This window comes from Metopolophium dirhodum, chromosome 6 (genome assembly GCF_019925205.1).
Source record: "Metopolophium dirhodum isolate CAU chromosome 6, ASM1992520v1, whole genome shotgun sequence".
Classification (NCBI taxonomy): Eukaryota; Metazoa; Arthropoda; class Insecta; order Hemiptera; family Aphididae; genus Metopolophium; species Metopolophium dirhodum.
The window spans coordinates 1,624,954-1,648,259 of NC_083565.1; the positions used below are offsets into that span (position 1 = coordinate 1,624,954).

The 23,306-nt window shown below is 30.1% G+C and overlaps 1 protein-coding gene and 1 long non-coding RNA gene across 7 annotated transcripts; both read right to left on the reverse strand.

The window, feature by feature from the left end:
* Positions 1-965: 965 nt before the first annotated feature.
* On the reverse strand, positions 966-22,053 carry LOC132946945 (uncharacterized). Of its 6 annotated transcripts, none has more exons than XR_009664807.1 (8): positions 21,885-22,053; positions 19,630-19,709; positions 16,596-16,739; positions 16,265-16,345; positions 15,112-15,360; positions 7,172-7,486; positions 5,018-5,233; positions 966-1,139 (listed from the first exon to the last, which is right to left on the reverse strand). XR_009664807.1 is itself a non-coding variant. In XM_061017066.1 (8 exons), exons 1-8 carry the CDS (start codon positions 21,901-21,903, stop codon positions 1,132-1,134), a joined length of 1,014 nt encoding a protein of 337 aa, XP_060873049.1. In that variant the 5' UTR covers positions 21,904-22,053; the 3' UTR covers positions 966-1,131. The 6 variants fall into 6 exon arrangements, 2 of the variants coding, with proteins under 2 accessions (XP_060873049.1, XP_060873050.1); XR_009664810.1 differs by lacking the exon at positions 15,112-15,360 and adding an exon at positions 15,547-15,627 and having other exon boundaries at positions 21,885-22,052; XM_061017066.1 differs by having other exon boundaries at positions 5,116-5,233.
* LOC132946946 (uncharacterized) lies at positions 13,433-14,999 on the reverse strand. The gene is made up of 2 exons (XR_009664811.1): positions 13,956-14,999; positions 13,433-13,811 (listed from the first exon to the last, which is right to left on the reverse strand). It is a non-coding gene; the product is annotated as an uncharacterized LOC132946946 (long non-coding RNA).
* Positions 22,054-23,306: the final 1,253 nt, after the last annotated feature.

The window sequence follows — 23,306 nt, forward strand, 5'->3', positions numbered from 1 at the left end:
CACTTCAAACTTTATACTTATATTATGTTATAACTTATAAGTTATAACTATAATTAGTAAAAATTAAAAAAAAAAAAAAATTACTTCAAATAGATGCTTAATGTAATAACAATTATTTGAAAAACTACTATAAAGTTTGTGTAATATTGTTATATCGTACATATAATAACTAAATACTAAACAGTAAACACACAATAGGACAATACATAACATTAATTATGACACGCGTAATAAATTACGATTGTAAATGTATAATGTAAAACTACTAACTATAGTTTAGGTACCGATGGCTACGATGAGCCCCTATACTGTTAATTCGACATGTCATCGTCGGATTAAAAAAATAATATTTTATTGATATATTTGACCCGAATTAACTAGGCAAAACCCCCATAAAATGTTCCACGTAAGTTGAATTGTATAATATTTTGTTTCATACCTACACTACAAGCTATCCCAAAAAATATATATGATAGGCACCATTATTATATATTTTATTGTCATTATTTTTAAATTTATATTTGTTTAAAATTTAAATAATATGTTGTATTTTTTGTCGTGTGAGGAAAGACTTATTATAACTCATTATTTCAGACTATATACTATATAATTTTAGGTACGACTTCAGTTATTCATTTGATTTTACATAATAACTATCATAAGAGTAAGGTATTAATTAAAAAAATTAAAAATTATATCTACCTAATATAATACAATAAACTAATAACTACATTTATGTGTATAAATCTATACAGTTGAATGCGCGCCGCGCAACACCAATATTTCCAAACTGCAAACTATATTTAGATGTATAACCTATTGAATATTATATTGTCGTTATAACATTATAATATTAATTATTATTTAATTCATGTTAACAAAGTAATCACAATAATTGCGCAGCGATTATTTCGTTTCGTAGTTAAAAGTATGCACATCATAATAATAAGTAAATTAACAAAAAGTTATAATATTATTAAAAGTATAATTTATATAGGTACGTATCTAAAATGTATTACAATATAAAATTAATATTTTTTTTAAAGAAATTAACATTTAAGGTATATATAGATAATAATAATGACCCCAATTTATTTGTGAATGTCTATCGAACGTGGATTCCCAATGTGTTCATCTCACTAAAAATAAAAAAACAAATTGAAATTAGAAACAAAGAACCAAATTCCTTGAGGGTATTTTATCGTATCAATATGATTATTATAGTACGATGCAAAATACCGTTAACAAACGTCTAACTACTGCAATACCATTACCACCAGCTCTGCTTTGATAGATTTTGATTACTAGATTGGCGTATTTACGATGTACATATTATGTTTGTGTGAGGGAATTCTATATAATAAGTAACAACTTTATAAGCACCCATAAAAAGCTGATAATTCAACCCCCGAGTAAAATCGCTTATAATATTATGCAAGTACAAAATATATTGAAAATACCGTCGAAAATAACAGACACTGAAACTATTTGATTTATATTTTATAACACAGTTTTTGATTATTATTATATTTATTACATACTTTATTAGATCATCAGCATTATGATACCAAATATTTAAAAAAAAAAAAAATTTAGAAAATATATTGGAATATTATAAATCCCCTAGGGGGGTGAAAACACATACTTCCCTCCCCACCATAAATACGCCACCGTTAATAACAGATCACAGGTAACCAATATCATTTTAATATCGGGTTTCCGACGATAGTATGAAAAAACCAACAACATATGATTTCATGTAAAAAATAGCAAGCGTGTTAATCGTATATTATACCAAATAATGATTATAAGTAAACAAAAATATCACAACAATAATGTCTGTGGACGATTATGCTTATAATATCATATCGTTTATTATCAGTGTACTCGACCGCTATTAGTTGTGCCTTTTGGCTTTTATACATTAAAATATTATATTATGAATCATTATACAATATTGACGCGTTTCGGTACATTGTCGCCGTCATTTATCCGTGAGCGGTTGGTAATTGTAAAATACGGTACGGGTTATTTGAATTTTTTATATGAATGTAAATTACACGGTGAACGACTAGAAATATATATAAGAATGCATAAAATCAAAAAAAAAATCAATAGTAAAACGTATATAATAATAATAATAATAGTAATAATTACGATAATATAAAATAAATCGTCGTGTATGGGACGTATAAAAAAAAAATGAATATTGAAAATCAAAAGTGCACCTTAAAATGAATACAATTTCCGATAAACATAAATTTAAGGGGTAAAAAGATACAATTATTACATTAAACGCGTGTGCCACTTAAAGTAATGCTCGTTTATATCATAAGTAGTAGGTAGATGTGGAATATTATGTAGGTATCATAAATATGAGTAAAATTAAAATGATTTAGCAGGTAGCACGCTATAGCAGTTTTATAGCCAACTCGCTACTCCCACTATACGCATATAATATGTAGTGATTAGTAGTTGATTGATTCCTGAAAAAAAGAAAAAACAGAAAAAACCAAAGATGAAATAGTTATATTAGCGTTTAAATAGAGTGTTAGGTGTTCCACAACATGTTCCATTAACAATATAATATATTATATCAACTCGATTGGAATTAAACAAACGTGTTAATAATATTATTATGTATTATATTGTTATGTACAATCGGTGTGTATTGTGTTATAAGGATGAACAATAAGTAGGTATGCAATGATTTTAATTTTAATTTTTGATATTAATAAACGTTTTTGTAAATATTTTCGTACAATAAAATTAGAAGTTATTACAAAACAACATTAAAAACAAAAAAAAAAATGTTTTTTTTTTAAGTTATAATTTTTTTTAATATTTTAATCATTTGAATGACAGCGTAGTACATTTTTAATTTTATGTTTTGACTTAAAATATTTTTCTGAAATTTTAAATGTATAAAATCGATTTATGAACTAATAGTTAATTAGTTATATGAGTGTTTATGGACAAATTGTAAGTGGCACAATGATACCCTGCATAATGTTGGTCCATTACACGGGCCATCATATCTTTGAGTACTTCTAACTTGTTAACCATTAACTTCCCACTAATCTAGAAAGCTTTTTCGATTTTTATGCATTGACAGTTTCAGAAAAACATTCTGCTTCAGAATATGAAATTAAAAATGTACTATACTGTCTTTGAAATAAGTAAAAATGACAACGATAAGAAATAGTAAAAATATGTTTTTTTCAATTGTTTTACAGTGGTATCAAAGTTAAAATTATGTGACAAAAATATTCCCAAAAACGTTAATACTTTTTGAGAAAATGCGTGTTGGCCTTTAGAAGAATCACCTTGTAAACCTTTGTGTATGCACTGTTATATGTTTAAATGATGTACATATATATATTATAACGTTATGTGTTAATTGTGTTATAGCTTATTTAAGTATTGCGGTCTACTCCAGCGGGTAATGAATAATGACACATCATCAAACGCGTACAATGTATTTTTAATGAACATTATTTAGCATATTAAGTGTATATACTATATATATATATATATAAGTACATTCTATGTCTTTAACTGTTGTATTGTGTTTTTGTATGTATGTGTCCAAAGTACAAAATAATAATACTTGTGTAATTATATATGATTGTTGTTAGTTGAAAACGGTTTGATAAAAACTGATTGATCACAAAAACGGATTTTTTTTTCAAGCAATTCCCATAATACCATTATAACGTCATAGGATTTAGTAAAATGACGATTTAATTGCTAAAAATCAAGACTGTTCATTTAATGCACTAAAAAAAACCATGAAATTAACATTCATTTATGCACTTAATAAACGGGGAAGTAAAGTCAAAAATTCCAAAATACTCGAAATTCTGCTAAATCAACCTAACAAATTAGATTTACAATTTATTATTGTATTTATGGCATGAACGTTTTTAGTAAATAAAACATAAAAAAATTACTCATGCCTAACTGTATGGATTATTTTAATCTACGGAAATGATCGTCATGAAATCTAATAAATGGGTAGATAATAGCTATAGAATCCATAAAAAAATGAATCAATTTATATTAAAACATTATATTATATTTCATTAGGTACATTATCTATAATATATAGTTATTGTATATTGATGTACAACGCCAAATTAAAATTTTTACTCCAAGCATGGATTAAAAACTGGGTACACGCATTGTACATGCACATACAACGTCTACGACGGGTGCAAATAGGTAAAATTAAATTCATATTTCAAGTGGTAATTCCTTGATAGTCGAATTTGTATCTCACGCTCATTTCGAATTCTCGTTGAAATTTATCGATACTTAAAAGCAACAAATCCACAGCCCTGGTTACAACTTAATATTTTGTCTCGGAGTATTATAGGTAGGTACTAAGTCTCAAGTTCAACTAAATTTCTATTGCATTGAGTCGTCATTAAAACATATATAAAATAATATAGAATATAGATGATCGAAATGAGAATTTTAGTCTAAGCGGGTTTTAGTTATTATATTATACCGAATTGTATGTCCGTTATTGCAAACTTGTAGCTGCACCGTTTTAGGCATAGATGATATTTTTATATTATAATAATATTATCTATGGTTTTAGGTCATACTATACAATTTTGCAGCAATAATATAGTCAATGTGGATTTCGTTTAAAAGGGCAAAAATCATTTTGGACGGTGAAAATTGTTTTTATATTATATACTTATATAAACGGAAAACTATATAGGTATATATAATATTAACACTGCAATATGCGTATGCATCATAATTACTGTTATATTGTATGCATATACAAAACGAATACTTTTTGGACGCGATTAAAAATGTGATTATGTGTTATAATATTATATTATTATTATATACTACTATACACTGCCACCATACAAAATCCACGCATGGCATGCGTTTTATACACGCATCATCCGCAATCGTTCCGATTATGAGTGAAAAATCAAAAATCAAAAAATAATAAAAAATAAACAAACGTTCAACCGATAAAGATTATCCTTACTGGCAATAATATACATCGACAGTGTGTGTAGACTGTGCGTACACGGGTTTTGTGTGAGAATTTTTTTTCCTACATGATAGTACAGCAACCTAACTTACAGCCGAACAATCCCTTGGCCTTGGACATCATGCTCTTGGCCGGTTCCCCGAGAGCGTCGCGCTTCTCGCTGAACAACTGGTCGGCCTCCTTGAGCTTGTCGTCCACCACCGAGCTCACCTGCGGATATGCGTTTATGTGCGACAAAGGCGCAAACAAAAACAGAAAACAAAACGCACGATTAATAATGTAACGTCTCGATCAGCGAAATCGCCGTACACAGTATCACATTATAAGTGATAATAATATGTATTATATTATTGTATACACAACCGCGGGAATCGACCGTCGGTAATAGTATATAATAGTATACAGCGAAACTTCCGAATAACGAATTTCTATTTAAAATAATTTTTGTTTCACTAAATACTTTCAGAACCATATCAAATTAGAACTAAATTAATTTAATTCTATTTAACGGAATTCTCTATAAAACGAATTTTTTTTTTTGTTGCCCGTGAGACTTTGTAATATGGGAGTTTCGCTGCATATTTTTATAATAATGTATACTGTTGCAAGGGTGTTCGCAGAACGCACCCGATGATATCCCTCGACCCGACCCGATGACCCAAAGCCCGTTTATACTTCCATCTAAGAGCGTCGAGTAGTTGGGTTATGGGTTGAGGGATATCGAGCAGCGAAGTTCTGTGATCGAGGGGTCGCCCACCTATACACACAGGTGTGTGTACAAGTAGTGCGTATAATATTATGATAAATGATAATAATATAATGACTGCGCAGATGTGTATAACTCAGTTACTGAGATTAATTTAACTCAAATCACTCTCTAGTCCCAAAACTATTAATAGCTATTATTTGAAAATATTTTTTTACATAATCAAGTCATCGTTACAAAATGTTGTTTTATATAATAGCTTAAATGTATGTAAAAACATTTTTTTCAAAACCATTTACCTATAGTTTTTGAAATAATGAGTGATTTTCGATAAACTAATCTCCCAGTTTATATACAGAGTGTAACAGAAATAGCTGACACATATATAATTAATATCAACTATCAACTATCTTTTGTTACATAATATATCTATAGTTAGTTAATTACGTCACGTCAGTCTATTTTCAGCAGTTACACTCTGTATAATGATTATTTAGCGTTTCTCAATCCTGCAGGAACATCAAGACTTTCTATATAGCTATTGCATTTTTTCATAAAACTTTTGACATCAAGACGCCACGTGTGAGTAAAATAAAATGTTTTAAAATACTTCGCGAGTAAGTTTATAGCTTAATTTATTTCGAACCAACAAAAACTTGCAGGTATACCTATAATAAACTTCAATCAAATTAAACTGCAATTTGTGGCAGTGAGAAAAGTCAGTAGTTCAAAGGGGTTGAGAAACACTTAGCTATAATATAATATTATGGATACATGTATTTATTAAAGTATACATTATAATATGTGTATATATAATACTTATTATATATATATATACGCGTCTATACAAAGCTGCATGACAATAACTACTAAAACCGGGTGTGGCGTGTGATTGAAATATGAAAATAAAATAAAAACGTTTGAAAAAAATGACCGCAATAGTCATCATCTCATTCGTGTGTGGTATAATGTACTATACTACGTCAAAAATCAGAAAACCATGTAGCAATATAATATTTATGCATAAATAAGTAATCTCACCTCGTCTATATTTGTAACCGTTAAATGATATTATTATTATATTAACGATAATTCTGAAAAGACCGCAGACATATTACGTTAAATAATGCATAATATCATATAACAGCAACGACAATAAAACGTTTGCGTCTGTTTTCCCTATATAATATATATTATTATTATACACGCACGAGACACACCTACCTGTTGCTATATATATACGCGCGATCGGGCGTACCTATATGTATAATATTATTATATATTATATCATATATAATAATGTGTGATTTAGATCTAGACGATCTTGTCAGTTGGAGTTTGGGGGTGGCTAAAGGGCAAGTATATAAGGGTTGTATCGACGTCAAATGTATATAATATCGATTCCATCGATTTTCTTTAGGTATCGGCGGGCTGAACCGTACCTGTTTGGCGGTATCGTCGACAAATCCTTTGGCCGTCGTCGACACTTGGTCGACAATCGGGTTCAACTGCTTGACGCCATCAGCCAGCGCCGTGTTGATGTGCGCGGACACGTCGCCTGTGATCGGCTGCAACTTCTTGGCCAGGTCCTGCGCCAACGGGTTGATCTTGTCATGCACCGCTTGGTCTAGGGCCGGTTTCAGCTCGGCGGCTGTCTTGTCCACCAGCGTCTTGGCCTCGGAGGCCACCTGGCCGACGGTCGACTGTTGTTCCGGGGTGGCGACAACAGGGGCGGGTGCCGGTGCGGCGGGTGTCTCCTAATCATCACAATATCGGTCCAAATTTGTATATTTCAGAGGCCCCGACAAAATGTTTTTATAGTTTACGCGCAATGCTCGTTTATATAGGTAAGTAATAATAATTGATATCGTATAATGTACCAAAATTATTAATATACACAGTGAAACCTATCACATAATATAACGGACATCTCCAAATAGCGGACATTTACGAAAGTGTCCGGTATATTAGAGGTCTCGCTGTAGTATAAGTTTGGGGAGACGAGGCGCAGCACGACATCGCGAACTGCACTAGCGTTGACTTCCGTAATCATCCCGGTCGTCATGTAATCTATGTAAACTATATTATGTATGTGAAGACCGCCAAAAGATTTTTTTTTGGAAAACCGAGTTAACGATTGTACTTTAGACACTATTAATAGAATATTCCATTGAATAATGTATCAAAGACGTTTCTCCTCGCCGGGCGGACGATTTTTTTTTCAAATAAATAATATAACGTCATTGCCCGAATAAAACACGGCTGCGTTAGTGGTGGGTATGAATGGAAAAAAGTCGAAAATATATTATATTATACAATATATTTTTTTTGATATATATAGGTAATTCCATTGGGGTCGCTCGCTCGTAAATGTAAGTCGACTATTTGTGTACGAAAAAACCTTGGCAGATAAACATATTATTATACGGGTCACGAACAAAGGGTGCATTAAAAGCACGAGAACGCAAATGTTTTTGATTATTCGATGGTGGGGTAAACTTTCTAGGGGGCAAGGGGGGGGGGGGGGTTGTCCGGTACTGCGGAAAATGTCGGATGTATGTGCGGCGGGGCTGTGGTGAAAAGCACAGGCGGGGGAGGAAACGCCCAAATACCAGCTGCAGGTATAGGTGCGATGATATTATACTACACGTGGTATCGACGGTATATCCGGTTTCCCGGTTAACATAATAATATAATAGTTATATTATACATAAACGTGAACACAATATTAAATACATCGAATACGGCTGCTACGTATGTACAACTTAAGGTGAAAATGGCATTTTTAAGACTGATTACATAAAGTGAGAACACGCACCGCGATTTAGGATTTGGCCGTCCGTCATCGTATGACAATAATCATATGGCACGACACGCCGAAATGTTTTACACTCCTACAATATTCGCTTTAGGCCATGTATGAGGGGTTATAGATGAACGATTCATACAGTGTTTTGATCATTGCAGCGCTACAAAATAATATTTATATTATATACCTATATTGTATATGACGACGAATTCTGGGTATATATTATGGTGAGCAAACACGAAACTCGTGCAGGACGCCTTTGACGAATTCAATTCAATTCACTTGGAAAAATTTCTGACACTTAGGTATGCCTACGTGATGGTCGTTTTTAAGTCACGCGTGCGCGAAGTACAACGGCCGGAATATAATAATATGGAGATACTGCAGTGGCACGAATAGAATTTTTAACTTTATGTAATATATATGTTATATACCTAAAATGAATATATACGTTGTTGTGAAGTGGGAAAGACATAACAAATTATCTCAACACTATACCTATATAAAAAAACTTATAGTTCCCTGCAAGGTCAAGACTATTATAATGTATGGCATACCAAATATTACGATACCGGGTGATCCGTTTAACGTGAAACACAATCATTACTTCAAAAACTAGTAATGTTTTTGAACATTTTTTTTCACTAGATTTCAAATTGTTAAAAACAACATTTTTCGAAAAATTAAGTATTTTTATTACTTTTACTATTATTTTGTATCGTTATTATTTTTGAAATATTTAATTTTTTTTATGACAACATGCATTTTTCAATTCCTTTTTCTAAAGCAGAATTTTTTGGTGTACTTTGATATATAAAAACTGAATTAAGTCATTTTATGGTTTATAAATATTTAAAGCCTTAAAGGTTATACTTATAATCAAGCTATATGCAAAGTGGAGTGGTACAAACGTACCCTTTAAAATGTTGATCCACTTCTCCGCTAATCTTAACTTTAAATACCTATAACTAATAAAACAAACTACTCATCCGAAATTTAATTTTTATAGAAAATTTGGTACTCCGAATAATATTCTGCTTAGGAATATGAAATTAAATATGTATGCTGTTATTCAGAAGAGTAAAATACTTTTAAAAAAATAGTAAAAATATAATTTTTTTCCTAAAATGTTGTTTTTCAACGATCTAATAATATAGGCAAGTCGCAAGACCAATATTTTAAAAACATTTGTGCTTTCTGAAATAAAGAGTGCCTTACATTAAATGTATCACCCAGTATTAGCAGTTAATGTCCATATGTCCGCATTATTGTAGGAGGATGAAAAAATCGTGGGTGGTAGTGGCCCCCTTACTTTATTATATTATGCGACACTTCACACACTACAACATGAGAGTAGGAGGCATATAGGTAGTATTTAGGTACACCGTAAACGGGTAAACATATATTATAATAGGTTCGCGACGGAATTATCTTAAGTTCATATAGCGTAAAATTGTTATTCCGCCTTATTACTAGGTATAACTTTTTTCTATTACTTTAGGATATACAACGTAGTGTCATTCTATCTTCGGTACCTGTTATTAGCATGACTCGATCGTAGGTGCATATATCTATATTTGATTTGCCAAGTACAGACGTATTCGGTGTATTAAACATGCTACACGATAAATAACAATATAATGTATACACACTCGATTACTTCATATTATACATATTAATATATTATAGAATACCAATACAATTAATTATGTTTTTATTGTTCTGCAGGGGGAAGAACAGCTGTTTAAAATAGTTACCTATCGCAGCAGTATCCTTCCCATATACAATATAACACAGTACTTAACTATTGTATGATTTTCTAAATCGATATTATGATATTCTTGATATTATGTCGCCAAAAACAAAATATATAGAACAAAATTAAAAATAATAATCATATTTTTACTTTTGACCCGATTCGAGCATAAAATTGAAATAATCGAGTGATATTTTATTACCATATAATATAATATATATAGGTACAAAACTGTACAAGTTCTCCTATGTGTATACAGCTGGTGCAGTTCGAGCGTCGTTTTGTATAATTTTTTACAACAACAATAGATACTATAATAACACTCAATAAATTACCCATTACCGTTTGCATGCAACATTATAAAAGCGTGCATCAATAATAATGCATAAATCTATGATTTGTAACGATTACATTTTAATGCTGAATGTTAACCTTTATTCTCTTAATTGGTTAGATAATTTAAAATAAAAGTTAAACAGTTTTTAAACGTATTGGTAGTTGATAAAAGGCGATATAAACGATTTAAGGTCTCCTGCAGTTTTAAACAAAGGTCAAAAGGTCTTTGAATATTCGCAATTATACGAGTAATAAATAAAGTCTGGCAGAATCCACTTATTTTTATTAACTCTTTAATAATAAATTGATTAATTAGTATTTAAATACTTTATCAATAATAAATGTCCATATATTATATAGGTTCCTAATCAGTAATCATTATCTATGAATATAGTATTTAGAATTACTTTATATAGCAATTATAAATAATAAATCAGATTATAATCTGATATTTGATACTTTATTAATATTCATATATTGGAGATGGTTAAATAGTTCAATGAATTATTTGTATAACATTGCAATTTTTGTTTCGATAAATTTACCTTTACAGGTTTTATTTTTTTTTTAATCTGGATTAATTACATACGTATAAACGTTTATATTATGATTGATAACATATTTGAATCCAAGGATATATAATTTATATTTAACATTTGGTTAGGAATTGTTTTATAATTTTTCAAATATCTTTTGTATATTATTACCTATAATTTATTATATTTATATTTTATATTAATTTATATTACAAGGTATAGGTTATTTCTTTCAACGTATAATGCATTTTGACGTATAGAATACATTAATTCTGATATAAGTGCATCATAAAACTACATTAATTTATATAAAAACAGATGATTTATATTATTATGTAATATTGACTAATAAAGAGAACAATTTTATTATATTATTTCTATGATTTTATTATGTTAACAAAAACACTCCACCGAAGGCAGTATAAAAGTTTTGAAATATTTGTGTTATCTATATTGTAGTTATATATATTTATTTAAATATTTTGCTCGCGTTATATTGTCATTTGTCGGTATTCTTTTCGTCCGACTCTGTAAATAATTTATACTACACTACATCGATAACAAATGACCGAATTCCAGCTTAAACAATGTTAAATTAATGCACACCATCACGCGATTCGGTGGTCATTTAAACGGACGAATCGTCGAGCATAATAACCTTGGGAAGCCGGGAAATAATGCATGGCGAAAATAAAAAATAAAATAGAACACCATAATGATATAGGTAGCATTAGTTCGTACGTCTAACCCACATTCCGTGTATCGATCATACGTCACGATAGTATTGTTCGAATCTAAAATTCCACGCGATTTAAGGGACAGGCAACACACAACGTGCATATACTTTATATACCTATACTCCTACACGACTATATTATTATATACATAGCTTCTTGCAAGATATTTTTTATATTATTATTACTTTTATTATAAATCTACAAAACGTAATACTAACCAGAAGCCACTACTGTTTTTATTATATTGTATTTGATATAATATTTTACTATATTGCGTACCTATACATAGGGTTGCTACCAGACGTACTATTTTAGTGTCCCGAAATATTCGTGCCCCGTCTTTTTTAATATCAACCAAAATTTACTATTTTCAAGCTATTTCAAGTATTTGATTCTCCGAACAACAATCACTTCTGTGGTATTATTGTGATCGGTATCTGAGCAATAATGAGTGTTATATAATTATATTAATTACCTATATCCTGCATCTTGTTTATGGGTTTATATAGGTATTATTTTATCATACACAATATGGTTTTACCAGCTTACCCCCACCATTTTTTTCCTTTGGTAATAAATTAACTCAAATTCTGATAGTTTGAAGTATGAACATATAGAAAGACGAATTTTTTTAATGACGTTTGTATCGTCACTGCTTAAATGGTTTTTAAAAAATCATTGTATCTGAAAGTATTATGGTCTTTAAGCTAACTAAAGAGTTTTAATTTGAATTACCTACTAAAGGATAAAAGGAAGGTAAGTATGCTTGGTAGATCACCCTTTAAATTATTAGCTACAAATTATTATCAATAGTTGTTTTTTTTATGACAAATGTATTATTTTTTATTCATGTCAAGTTTTAATATTATTATGGTTTTCCTTTAAACGAATATAAGTACCTTTTATTTAATTTAAATGACAACATTGTTTTATTGACTAACCTACTGCCCACCAAAAAAAAAATTCACCTTTTTATATTTTATAATTAAGGACTAGTAATTACAACGTGAACGGCTTTATATAATATATTATATAAAGCCGTTCACGTTGTAGTAAGCGGTCGTGTGATTGGACGTTGGATGGGAAAAGGCGAATGTTATTTTTATGATAAAATTCTAATGGATTGTTTGATGAAAAATAATGACGATCACACATTATTGCTTATATGGCAAATAATTTTGCCGTCTGTTGTATGTGAATTTATATTTATATAATATTATGAGTAATAAAATAATAAGGCTATTAGGTTAGTATATTTTATAGTGATTAATGATTATCTATACGTCTTTGACACTTTATTTATAACGGGCCATCGGAGAAAAATGTTTAATGAATAAATCAAATGAACTTGCATAAGATTCTATACAATATAACATAAGCGTTTTGAAATTAATAGAGTTATTATAATTGATAGGCATCATTATTACAATATTACTTATAAATAAACTTTAATTATTTCATTAGGTTATTGAATTTCTGGAAAATATAAATTGCAGTGAGATAATGGTAATATATGATGTTATCACTGATTTATATAAAACGTACATTTATTTAAATATAAATAACAATAAAAAGTAGGTAATAATATTATGACAAAAAAAAAAACAAAACAAACATCAAAATCCTTTAAAACATTTTTACTACGTTTATATGTTTGGGCTTTCGTAGGTACAAAGTACAAGACATTATAATAATAAGCTTATTTGTATAATATTATAGGATAATGTTTTTTTTGATTTTATTTGAGCAGAGTATTATATTTTAGATATTATACAGAAAATAAACACAATAAAATGTATCGTTCTTGGCAGTTCGGTTACATATTATAGATTCAACCATTATTGATTTCAAATCCGTACCGTGTTAATGTGCTTATTGTATTACACAGTTAGAGACCCGATCAACAAACTAAAAAATAACAAACATTTAAACAAACAATCTACGAAGCAAAGTGCAGGTTATTCGGGGACAGTGGTGTGTTAATGCGTGTTAGTGTATGTGTATTGTACCTATGTGTCGTTTTTGCAGTACAATTATTATACTACTACTTACTCGCGTTTATATCAACATTCCCCAAGTCATAAATTTAAAATATTAGGGTGTACATCCAATTTTTTCTACAATTCTCAATCATTTCGATATATTCATACAATGCAAGTGTCGCTCTCTCACACGTCGCACACTCCTAGAATTATAGTAACTTTGATATTATACGACTTTCCTGTAATACAAATATTGTGTAGATATCGGTTCGAAGGGTTTCAACTTTCAATTACTCATTTTGAAATCAGAACTCACGGGTAGTTTAAAATAGGCAATATAATATTTAATCTGTATTCAGAGTTAAAATGAAATTCTATATGTAAAGCAACGATCGGTGTTTTTTTTAATTCCTTTCAACTTACTATAGAAACTAAATTGCATTTGTTGTACCACCACAATGTTATTCGAACTCGTATTTGAAAAAAATTGGATGTTTACTGTTACGAACAGTGTTCGATCATGTTTAAATTAATTATGAACCATTGATATATTTAAAAGAAAAACTGAATAATGACAGCGATGAAAACCATTATATTTTTATCATAATATGGACCGTACAAATCGTCTTGAAAAATATCTAGTATAGGTATAATTTGTAAAATAAACGAAAAATTATAATTTATATTGGAACTATGACAGATATGAAATAAACTTCGCTCTAACCTCATATTTGACCCAAAACGAAGGACTGCTGGAGTCACGTTGAAAGTCGTTGAAAGTGATTATTTCATAATACTGCAGCGCCGCTTTATTTCCGAACATTCGATAGGTACTTGTAAATAAAAACCATGATCCGAAATATTTTCGTTTCGACATTTCCTCTTCGGATCACGTTTTTTTCAAACCGATGTACATTGTTTTTGTCAGAGGGTGTGTTTCGGTGGTTGGGGAGGTGGTCGTTAACTCATACCTTGGGCACCACTCTGCCGAATATCACTCCTGTGACTTTAGTCGTCTGGTTGAGAACAGTCGTGGCCAGAGGTACGACCTTGGTCGCTAACAAAAGGGCCATCTTCGAAGCAGCGAGACTTCCGTTAAGCATGCCGTTCATACCACCCATTGCACTGGTAATACCACCCATTGCACTGGTCATACCACCCATTGCACTGGACATCCCTCCGGCTAAGACGCCTAGCGTGTTAACCATCCCTTGTGCCGTACTTACCATTCCATTAGTAGTGCTTTGAATCATACTGGAGACTCCTTTCACCGTACTGGCTACTCCCTTCATCGTACTTTTGACTCCCTGCACAGTGTGAGTCACTCCATCAGCCGCTGTGTGGACTTTATCAGTCACTTGGTGGGCTTTATCCCCTACCGAATGCGCTACCTTACCGACAATCGAATCATCTAATTTATTGGTCACCGCACTTGCTGCGCCTTCTAATTTGTGTACCGAACCCTCGATATTACTCTAAAATATTACATGGAATAAAACACACGTGCACACAAGCAAGGTTGCAATTAAAACATTTAACTTGGTTATATATAGGTATACATTATTGTATTATTGTTATATGCGAGTTTCATACTTTAAGACACCGACAAACATGTTAACAACATTTAAAATTTAAACACACAAAACTGCAAGATTTCTTACGGGTATTTGTGAAGCTATGGCGCTTCTAACAGTATTTCCGATCAGCGAACCAAAATCAAGGCCCGCGTGACTACCACCAGACTATAACAGTATACAATTTAAAATTATATACGTATAATATAATAGTGTGTACATACAATTTTGAAATTTCGTTCGTAATCAAACCATAAAATGATTATTATGATTTATGAATAATAAATGCTACAATAAATAGTAAATAACGTAACGAAATTGATAATAGTAGATACAAATATACAATAATTGTAAATACTCGTGATAATAAATTTAAATTATTTAAAAAAAAAAGTTAAATAACACTCATAATAAAATAATAAATACAGACATTCAGTTTAAGTTTTATAGCATACAGAGTGCTGGTACTTATTTAAAGTTTAAACAATTACTAAATTCTTCCTATACCGGTAATTCACAATGTTATCATATTATATTAAACAATATAAAAATATGTTTTTTTACTAACAAAACTAAGGTATTTATTTTAATAGATTTCTTTAGAATAACTTATATTTATATGAAATATTTTTAAAGGAATTCCTAACAAGATGTTATTTTAATTAAATATTACTAATATAATATTAAAATACCATAATAATAATCACTAATCAAACACATTTTAACTTGTAAAACATATTTGTTCGGTCTCTTCGTAAAAACTCGTATACAATTCCATTAAATTTTGCTTTTATATTATACTGACCTCCACTTTACTAGCAACATGACCAATTGAATTCTTAATTCCACCTAATAAACCACCACCACCAATATTGTGTTTAGAAGTCTACAAAAAAATTATAATAATTACAGAAAAAGCCATACGACACGGTCTTAAACCAATTATTTTGTAACATAAAAGTATAAAATATTGATATTAAAATAATCGTGCACAATAGTAAAAATAATATGCAAAATAAATATGAATGTTGCGTTTATAAGCTCCGGGTGTAATAAAAAAAAAATTGTATCCGCTATTAGCTATTTTTTAGGTTCAGCTAGCAATATATCATAAAGCCCGTAAGCCCGTCTAATACCTCCTGTAAGGCACTATCAGCAAGTTTCTCGACCTCCTGGTCAAAACCGTCCACAGCTGCCTTTTTCGCCTCTTCTGCGGCACTCACAGCTTTGCCTTCTGCCTCGTTGAGCGTGTTTGATAAGAACTCACCGGTTTCTTTGACCTAAGGATTTCATAGTCAACGCAAATGTGTATGATATATGTATCTACTTTGTATCACTTCGCCACAGCATTGTTTGTAAAGAACAACATTATACAGTACAACGACACGATGAAATAATAATGATTTTATTATTGTTATTATGATTTATTCGTGTATTTTATATAGCTTATCCAAAATGGTTACGTATGAATGTCTAATTTATCAATATATACATATTAAATCGTAAAATAGGTGTAACAATTATGGAAATAAATTGTTATACTTAAAGCCACCACAATAAAATGTATCGTATATCAATCTCACAAATTAATTGGTTTTGATGCTTCCAATATTGAACATTGCATACCAATATTAAATAATATAAATTTCAACAAAACATTTTAAGAGAACTTTACCTATATCTAATTATTCGTAAAGGTTTACTATGTTCTATTCATACTACGAATTTCTAATAAAGTCAATTAAAATATATAAATTAACTAGGTACTAGGTATATGTTCTTTTTATGTAAATGTATATAATAACAACAATTGTTGATTTTTAAGACTATAACATTAAAAATGCCCAAGAATGATTTGTTGTATTCTTCTATAATATAATATTTTAATGTAATATTATAAGTCCAGACTATGAATGTATATGAACTAGTTAGTTGCGAAGCACAAAAACCAATTTGAATGTGAGATGGACTATACATAATAATATACACCATGAATGGATATATATATAATGTATATATTATATATTATTGTATATTATATCAACATAATTCGTTTACCAATTATTATAAGCCATATACATTATACAGGAATGTTCAGAGGAGAGGGGGTACACCACAGCTTTACCTCAGGCTTTCGATTAAGCTTCACGATGACGCCCCAAAAATATTTCACCCATCGTAAAATAAACAAATAATTGTTTGAAATTTATATTGAACATTGAAATTATTTATCAACTGTAATTTTTTTCCTTTGAATCTGTTAAATTTGTAAAATGTATAAAATATTTATGAATTCAATGACTTTTTATGATGAACTTTTTTAATCCATTAATTTTATTAAGTTAAAAAGTTAAAAAATATAATAGGTAATATAATAATTCAAATTAAAACTGAATTTGGAAAATTTAGTTTAAATTGAAAATGTTTAAAAATTCACACATTTATCTATTAACTCTACCGCCTCCACCCTAATGCTAACGTATATAAACCTTATATTCAACATCACAGCATACCTCCCCACCAAACCTCTGAACAACCCTGTTCGTATATCTTTTAAATCACTTAAAACTAACTAAATATACTAAAAATGGTAAGTGTTGAAGATGCCTTTAATTAAAACTGAATGACGTAATTTAATATTTAAATAAAGTTATTAGTTCACATTAAAACTATAAACGATGAATTAATGTTGGTGTTAAAAAATATTTAGGTACATGTTTTTTTTTACATACATACGTATATTGATTACTGACATTATTTTGGAGGTAGTATAATCTGTGTTCATAACAATGAAGTTTATCCCACGAAAATACAGGTTTTTTTATGAAGTTTATCATTTAATTTAACAAAAGTTGTTATGCAAATTTAACAAAGATTTTGGATAGTATGTATTCCAACGTATTAACTTGTCAGTTTTTGTATCCGCGCATTATTTTCTCATTTTTATTTACACCTTTTTGTATTTCTCGACCAATATTTATGACGCATCATAAAATACATTTTTTTCCATATTTACATGAGAATTAAACAATAGACCTAATTGTAAATTTAAATGAAACTTATAAGTATAAATAACTCAGTTTGTGAAGTAAATCTGTAAATACTACCTAAATATTTTGCAGTAAAATATTTGTTAAATCAACACTTATATAATTCTTATTTACCTCTATTTTATTTTTGAAAATTAAGAGGACGCTATACCCATACATTTGTTGTCTCCGTCTTACACACTTACGACATAGCAAATTTACGTTCACTAGTTTCAATAGTTTGCTGTTAATTTTGATATTAGAGTGATTTGAACTATTATAACATTTTTGGATAATAACACTATCTGTGCTTAAACGTTGGCTTTTATTCGATATTTTAATTTTCAAACGAGATATAAGCATTTTTAATTTTTGATATTTCACATACACATATCTTACTTAAAAATGAAAATATTGAAAAATCGACAACGCTTCAGCACAGATAATATTCTTACCTAAAAGTATGATACTAGGTCAATTCACTTTAATATTAAAATTAACATCACACTATTGAAACTAGTGAACAATAATTTGCTATGTCGTAAGTGTGTAAGACGGAGACAACAAATGCATGGGTAGCGTCCTCTTAATTTTCAAAAATAAAATAGAGGTAAATTTGAATTATATAAGTGTTGATTTAACAAATATTTTACTGCAAAATATTTAGGTAGTATTTACAGATTTACTTCACAAACTGAGTTCTATTATCTAAAGACAAACAAATAGTATATTATGATTTTAATGATACTATAATATTTGATACATATGAAATAATATACATTTTATTTGAGTATTCATACTACACAACTGAATTAACTGCAAATAATAAACCTATAGGAACCTAACTATTTGATATAATGCTTTTTTTTTTTGCTTCATTTGATATATATTATATGAAATGCAGAAATTATCGATGATCAATACATTTTTTTATGAATTTTTTTAGTATGGAAAAAATATAAATTTCTCTAAAATCTGATACGTTTTTATAATGACTATAATGGTTAAAATGTATGAAATCTAGAGTGTACATAAATATGAGAAAAATCCACTGTATAGGCATGGTCCAAACACGATGATTTTATTAAATGACACTTTATTTTAAGTATATTTTTAGTTAACCATAATAATAATAACATACTTGTTTCTCAAGAAGTGAAGTTGCAGCATGTTTCTTTTCCTCTACTAATTCTTCAGCCTTAGCTGAAATATTTTTCATCGCTATAAAAGAAAAACATAAATAAGTTTGATGGATTCAATTGCTTGATGAGTACATTAATTATAATGAAACATGGTTTGTTTGTAAACAGCCATGTTTCGCAATTAAGTGAAGTTTAGAAATCAGATACCTGGACAACATTCTGAACTATATATGTTACCTACATGAATATTATATTTCACAATACATTTCAAATTTTACTACGCCACAATAATTGACTAAAACGAAGATGAAATACACGTTTTTAACAGGTCGTTGTTACCAGTACAGGTACCAGAGTTCAACGTTGATGCGTAAATAATTACTAGGTACATTTGAGATGTAAAAAGATAATTAAATTCTATCCAATGGTCTAAGGACACCTACATAAAACAATCCGTCTTACTCGAGTACTGCCATTATTGAACTTCCATAAGCATGTGTAGGATTAAGTACTCTTCAGTTGTAAAATATTGTTCGCTGTTATTCTTACGAAGGAATTCACAGAGTTTTTTGAAAATAATATCAAGTTTATTACCTACTGTGTGTTTAAGGTTTGTATAAGTATTTAAATAATTTAAAGAATGATTATATAATAACTATCTATAATAGGGGTGGCCGCAAATTTATGAAGCTAGTAGTTTAAAGCGAGCCACATTGTTAAGAGATGTTTATAAAATTAAGACACATTTTTCATTTTATAACAAATGAAGGAACATTTATTTATTTATTTATAGAAATAACTTGGAGCCGCACGAAACTAACTCAAGAGTCACATGCGGTTCGCAAGCCTTGTTGTGGCCACCCCTAATCTATAATCTGCTGCATTCGTCTTTTTCACATTAAACGATATTATTAAAATGTACAGTGTATAGGTACACTCAAATTATGCGAAAAAACCTGTTTTAATAAAGTCGTTATTTCGAATTCCAAGAGGAAAGCGTTTAACGTTTTATCGATGAACGCCAACAGCTGCACCTAAGGGTTTCGACCAGCGTTTTATTCAAATCGAATTTAATATTATTTTCGCCACAAATGCCGGTAAAATACAATCGTACAAATTCCGGTCGATTACGAGGACGAATAATAATAATAATTCTAATATAAAAAGTTAATTTCCTGTTGAAGCATCACCAACGCTACTGACGGCAAGGCCGTATGCATGAAGATGTTACTACATTGGGCATGAAATGTAATTCGAAAAGTCTGCTCCTACAATATATATATATATATATTGTATACCTAGCCGTGATAGATGATATATGGTAGCGCTATTATAATACGATCATTTCGTACGTGCACATATTATAATATATATTATTATATACAATATTATACACATATATATGTTTATGCGTCCCGTCTATTTATACGACTAACCACTACATGACGTCAAATTTGAATATTAATATACGTTTCTATCACGAAGCCAATTTTTTTTTTTTAAATCTTTGGGTTTAATATTATTTAAACTTATAAAAATACGCGTGCGCCCGTGTGTGTTTGCGCATAAGGAATTCTGCTAGAAAAAATAACGCGTGCACGGCTCAAGGATAACGGACTATTCTGACTAGAGAAAAATGTCTATTCGTATCTTTAAAAGTAATCATAGTCTCGGGCGAAACGCATAATATTCGCAATGTTTGGAGTTTTCGATCTGCGGTCGACGTGATATTATTTGTTATTACTTATTGTGAATTATTGCGGATTGTGATATCGTCGTATCCTCTGTGCGTTTATTAGCTGGTTGGTCTCGGATACCCGTAAAAAATCATAATAAAACCGCAATAACATTATAATAATATATGGTATGCCGTCGCGTTCGGTTTGACCGGTTTTCGACGAGATCGTGACGATTCGCCTGCACAAAGAGACGCAATATTTAAGACGCGTTTATAATATTACGAGGTGACGTAATATACCATCGTCGCGTATATTTTATCCATCGAGATTTTTCCACCGTGTACCGGGGAATTAAATCGATGTAAAATCATATCGTTCGACGTTACTATTAACGCGACGTAAGTACGTAGGTTTCTGACGAGTTCCGCGATTTTTCGTCGGTGAGAGTATTATAAAATAGTAGGTAGGTATATTTTATAAATTGTACACCGATCACGTATAGATAAATAAATCGATAAAATAACATGTATAATCGAAACGAAAAACCGTAAAAAATGTAAAATGTGTACACTCACCTCCTCCCAAGTTAAACATGTTGGATGTGAATTCGGTTAGCCGCGCAAGTACAGTTTAAAATAATATATAATTACAATACGATGTATTTAATGATTCGTTTTTTAAATATAGTGCGCGTGCTGTTGCGACGACGGTACGCTCGACAATGTCCGTCCAAATATAACAGACTCGAAGTTAAATATCCGGGGCCGCTGGCGGGTGTTCTCTCGTGACCTTGGTTACTCGAGCGCGCGCCGCCGCCGCCACCGCCGCCTCCGTTACCGCCGCCATAGCGCCGCCAAAACACAAAATCGATAAATCGCCGCCTCATACCTATATAATACTATTTTGTGCGTGCACATCTAAAACGCACACAACTCACACGCAGATGATATTATATTCTTAGGTTCGTTATTTGGGCGGTGTAGCGTCTGCACTCTGCAGCGCTGCAGCTGCGATCCTAATGCATTAGTGCAACTATATATTATAATATAGGAGAGGTTAACATTTAGCCCCCCTCCCCTCCCCCTATATGTCTTAAACAGTGTTAAAGGCCTGCCGGGAAATCGTTTGTGCCTATATTAAATAATATACAGTTTATTGATAGGTTTATTGTATTACATTACATGATATTCTGTATTATTGAAAGCTCTTCTTTGTCGAGACACGCGGTTATACGGTCGAGTGTTCCACCGTGTTATATACAGTATGTATACAGTATACCTTGTAACCACATTTGGCAATCATATTATAAGTACAATATTATTCAGAGCGATATATCAAATACAACGACTAATTAAGCAATTTTAAATAAATTTGCAATATCAGAAATATGAATGTGCACCAACTTATACAATTATTATTATAATGTTAAGGTAGGTACAGTATGTCTTGAAAAATATTTTTTTTATTCTGTCTGCACTCTGGAGTGTTAATAGTGAATTATTTTTAATTTTTGTTTAGTTGGAGAGAAGGTTGGGAGCTTTACCTGTTTACTTGAATTAATTGTTTAATGGGACTTTATCCACCCTTCCCCCAGATCTACCATAATTGTGCCAATAATCAGTTCTCTAATTGTAAAATTAATGAATGTGGACTGTAAGACTTGAAAGGGTTAAACTCAACTTAACTTGTTGTTGGCCACACACCCCAAACAACACTTATTAAAAAATAATAAAAATAAACTTATACGATTATGCCAGTAAGTGGCAGTAAAAACTATACTTATAAGTTATAAGCAATTAAAATAAATATGTTTTTTTATAATATTAAAAATAATTTAAATTTATTAGTTGAATATTCATTTATATTTGTTAAATTACAATTAAACTACATTTTGTATATTTTATTCACAGTTCACTATTATGTTGTAATGCAGTTGGCAGTTGCAGTATCATAATAGAAATAAGTTGTAATCATATTCAGTAAAATTGTACGGAAAA

Excerpts from the sequence above, each read along its gene's own strand:
- LOC132946945 (XM_061017066.1), bottom strand. Across the intron at positions 16,740-19,629 it reads CTTCACTTCTTGAGAAACAA|GTCAAAGAAACCGGTGAGTT; the intron begins GTATGTTATTAT and ends TGAAATCCTTAG. Across the intron at positions 5,234-7,171 it reads TCGACGATACCGCCAAACAG|GTGAGCTCGGTGGTGGACGA; the intron begins GTACGGTTCAGC and ends GCATATCCGCAG.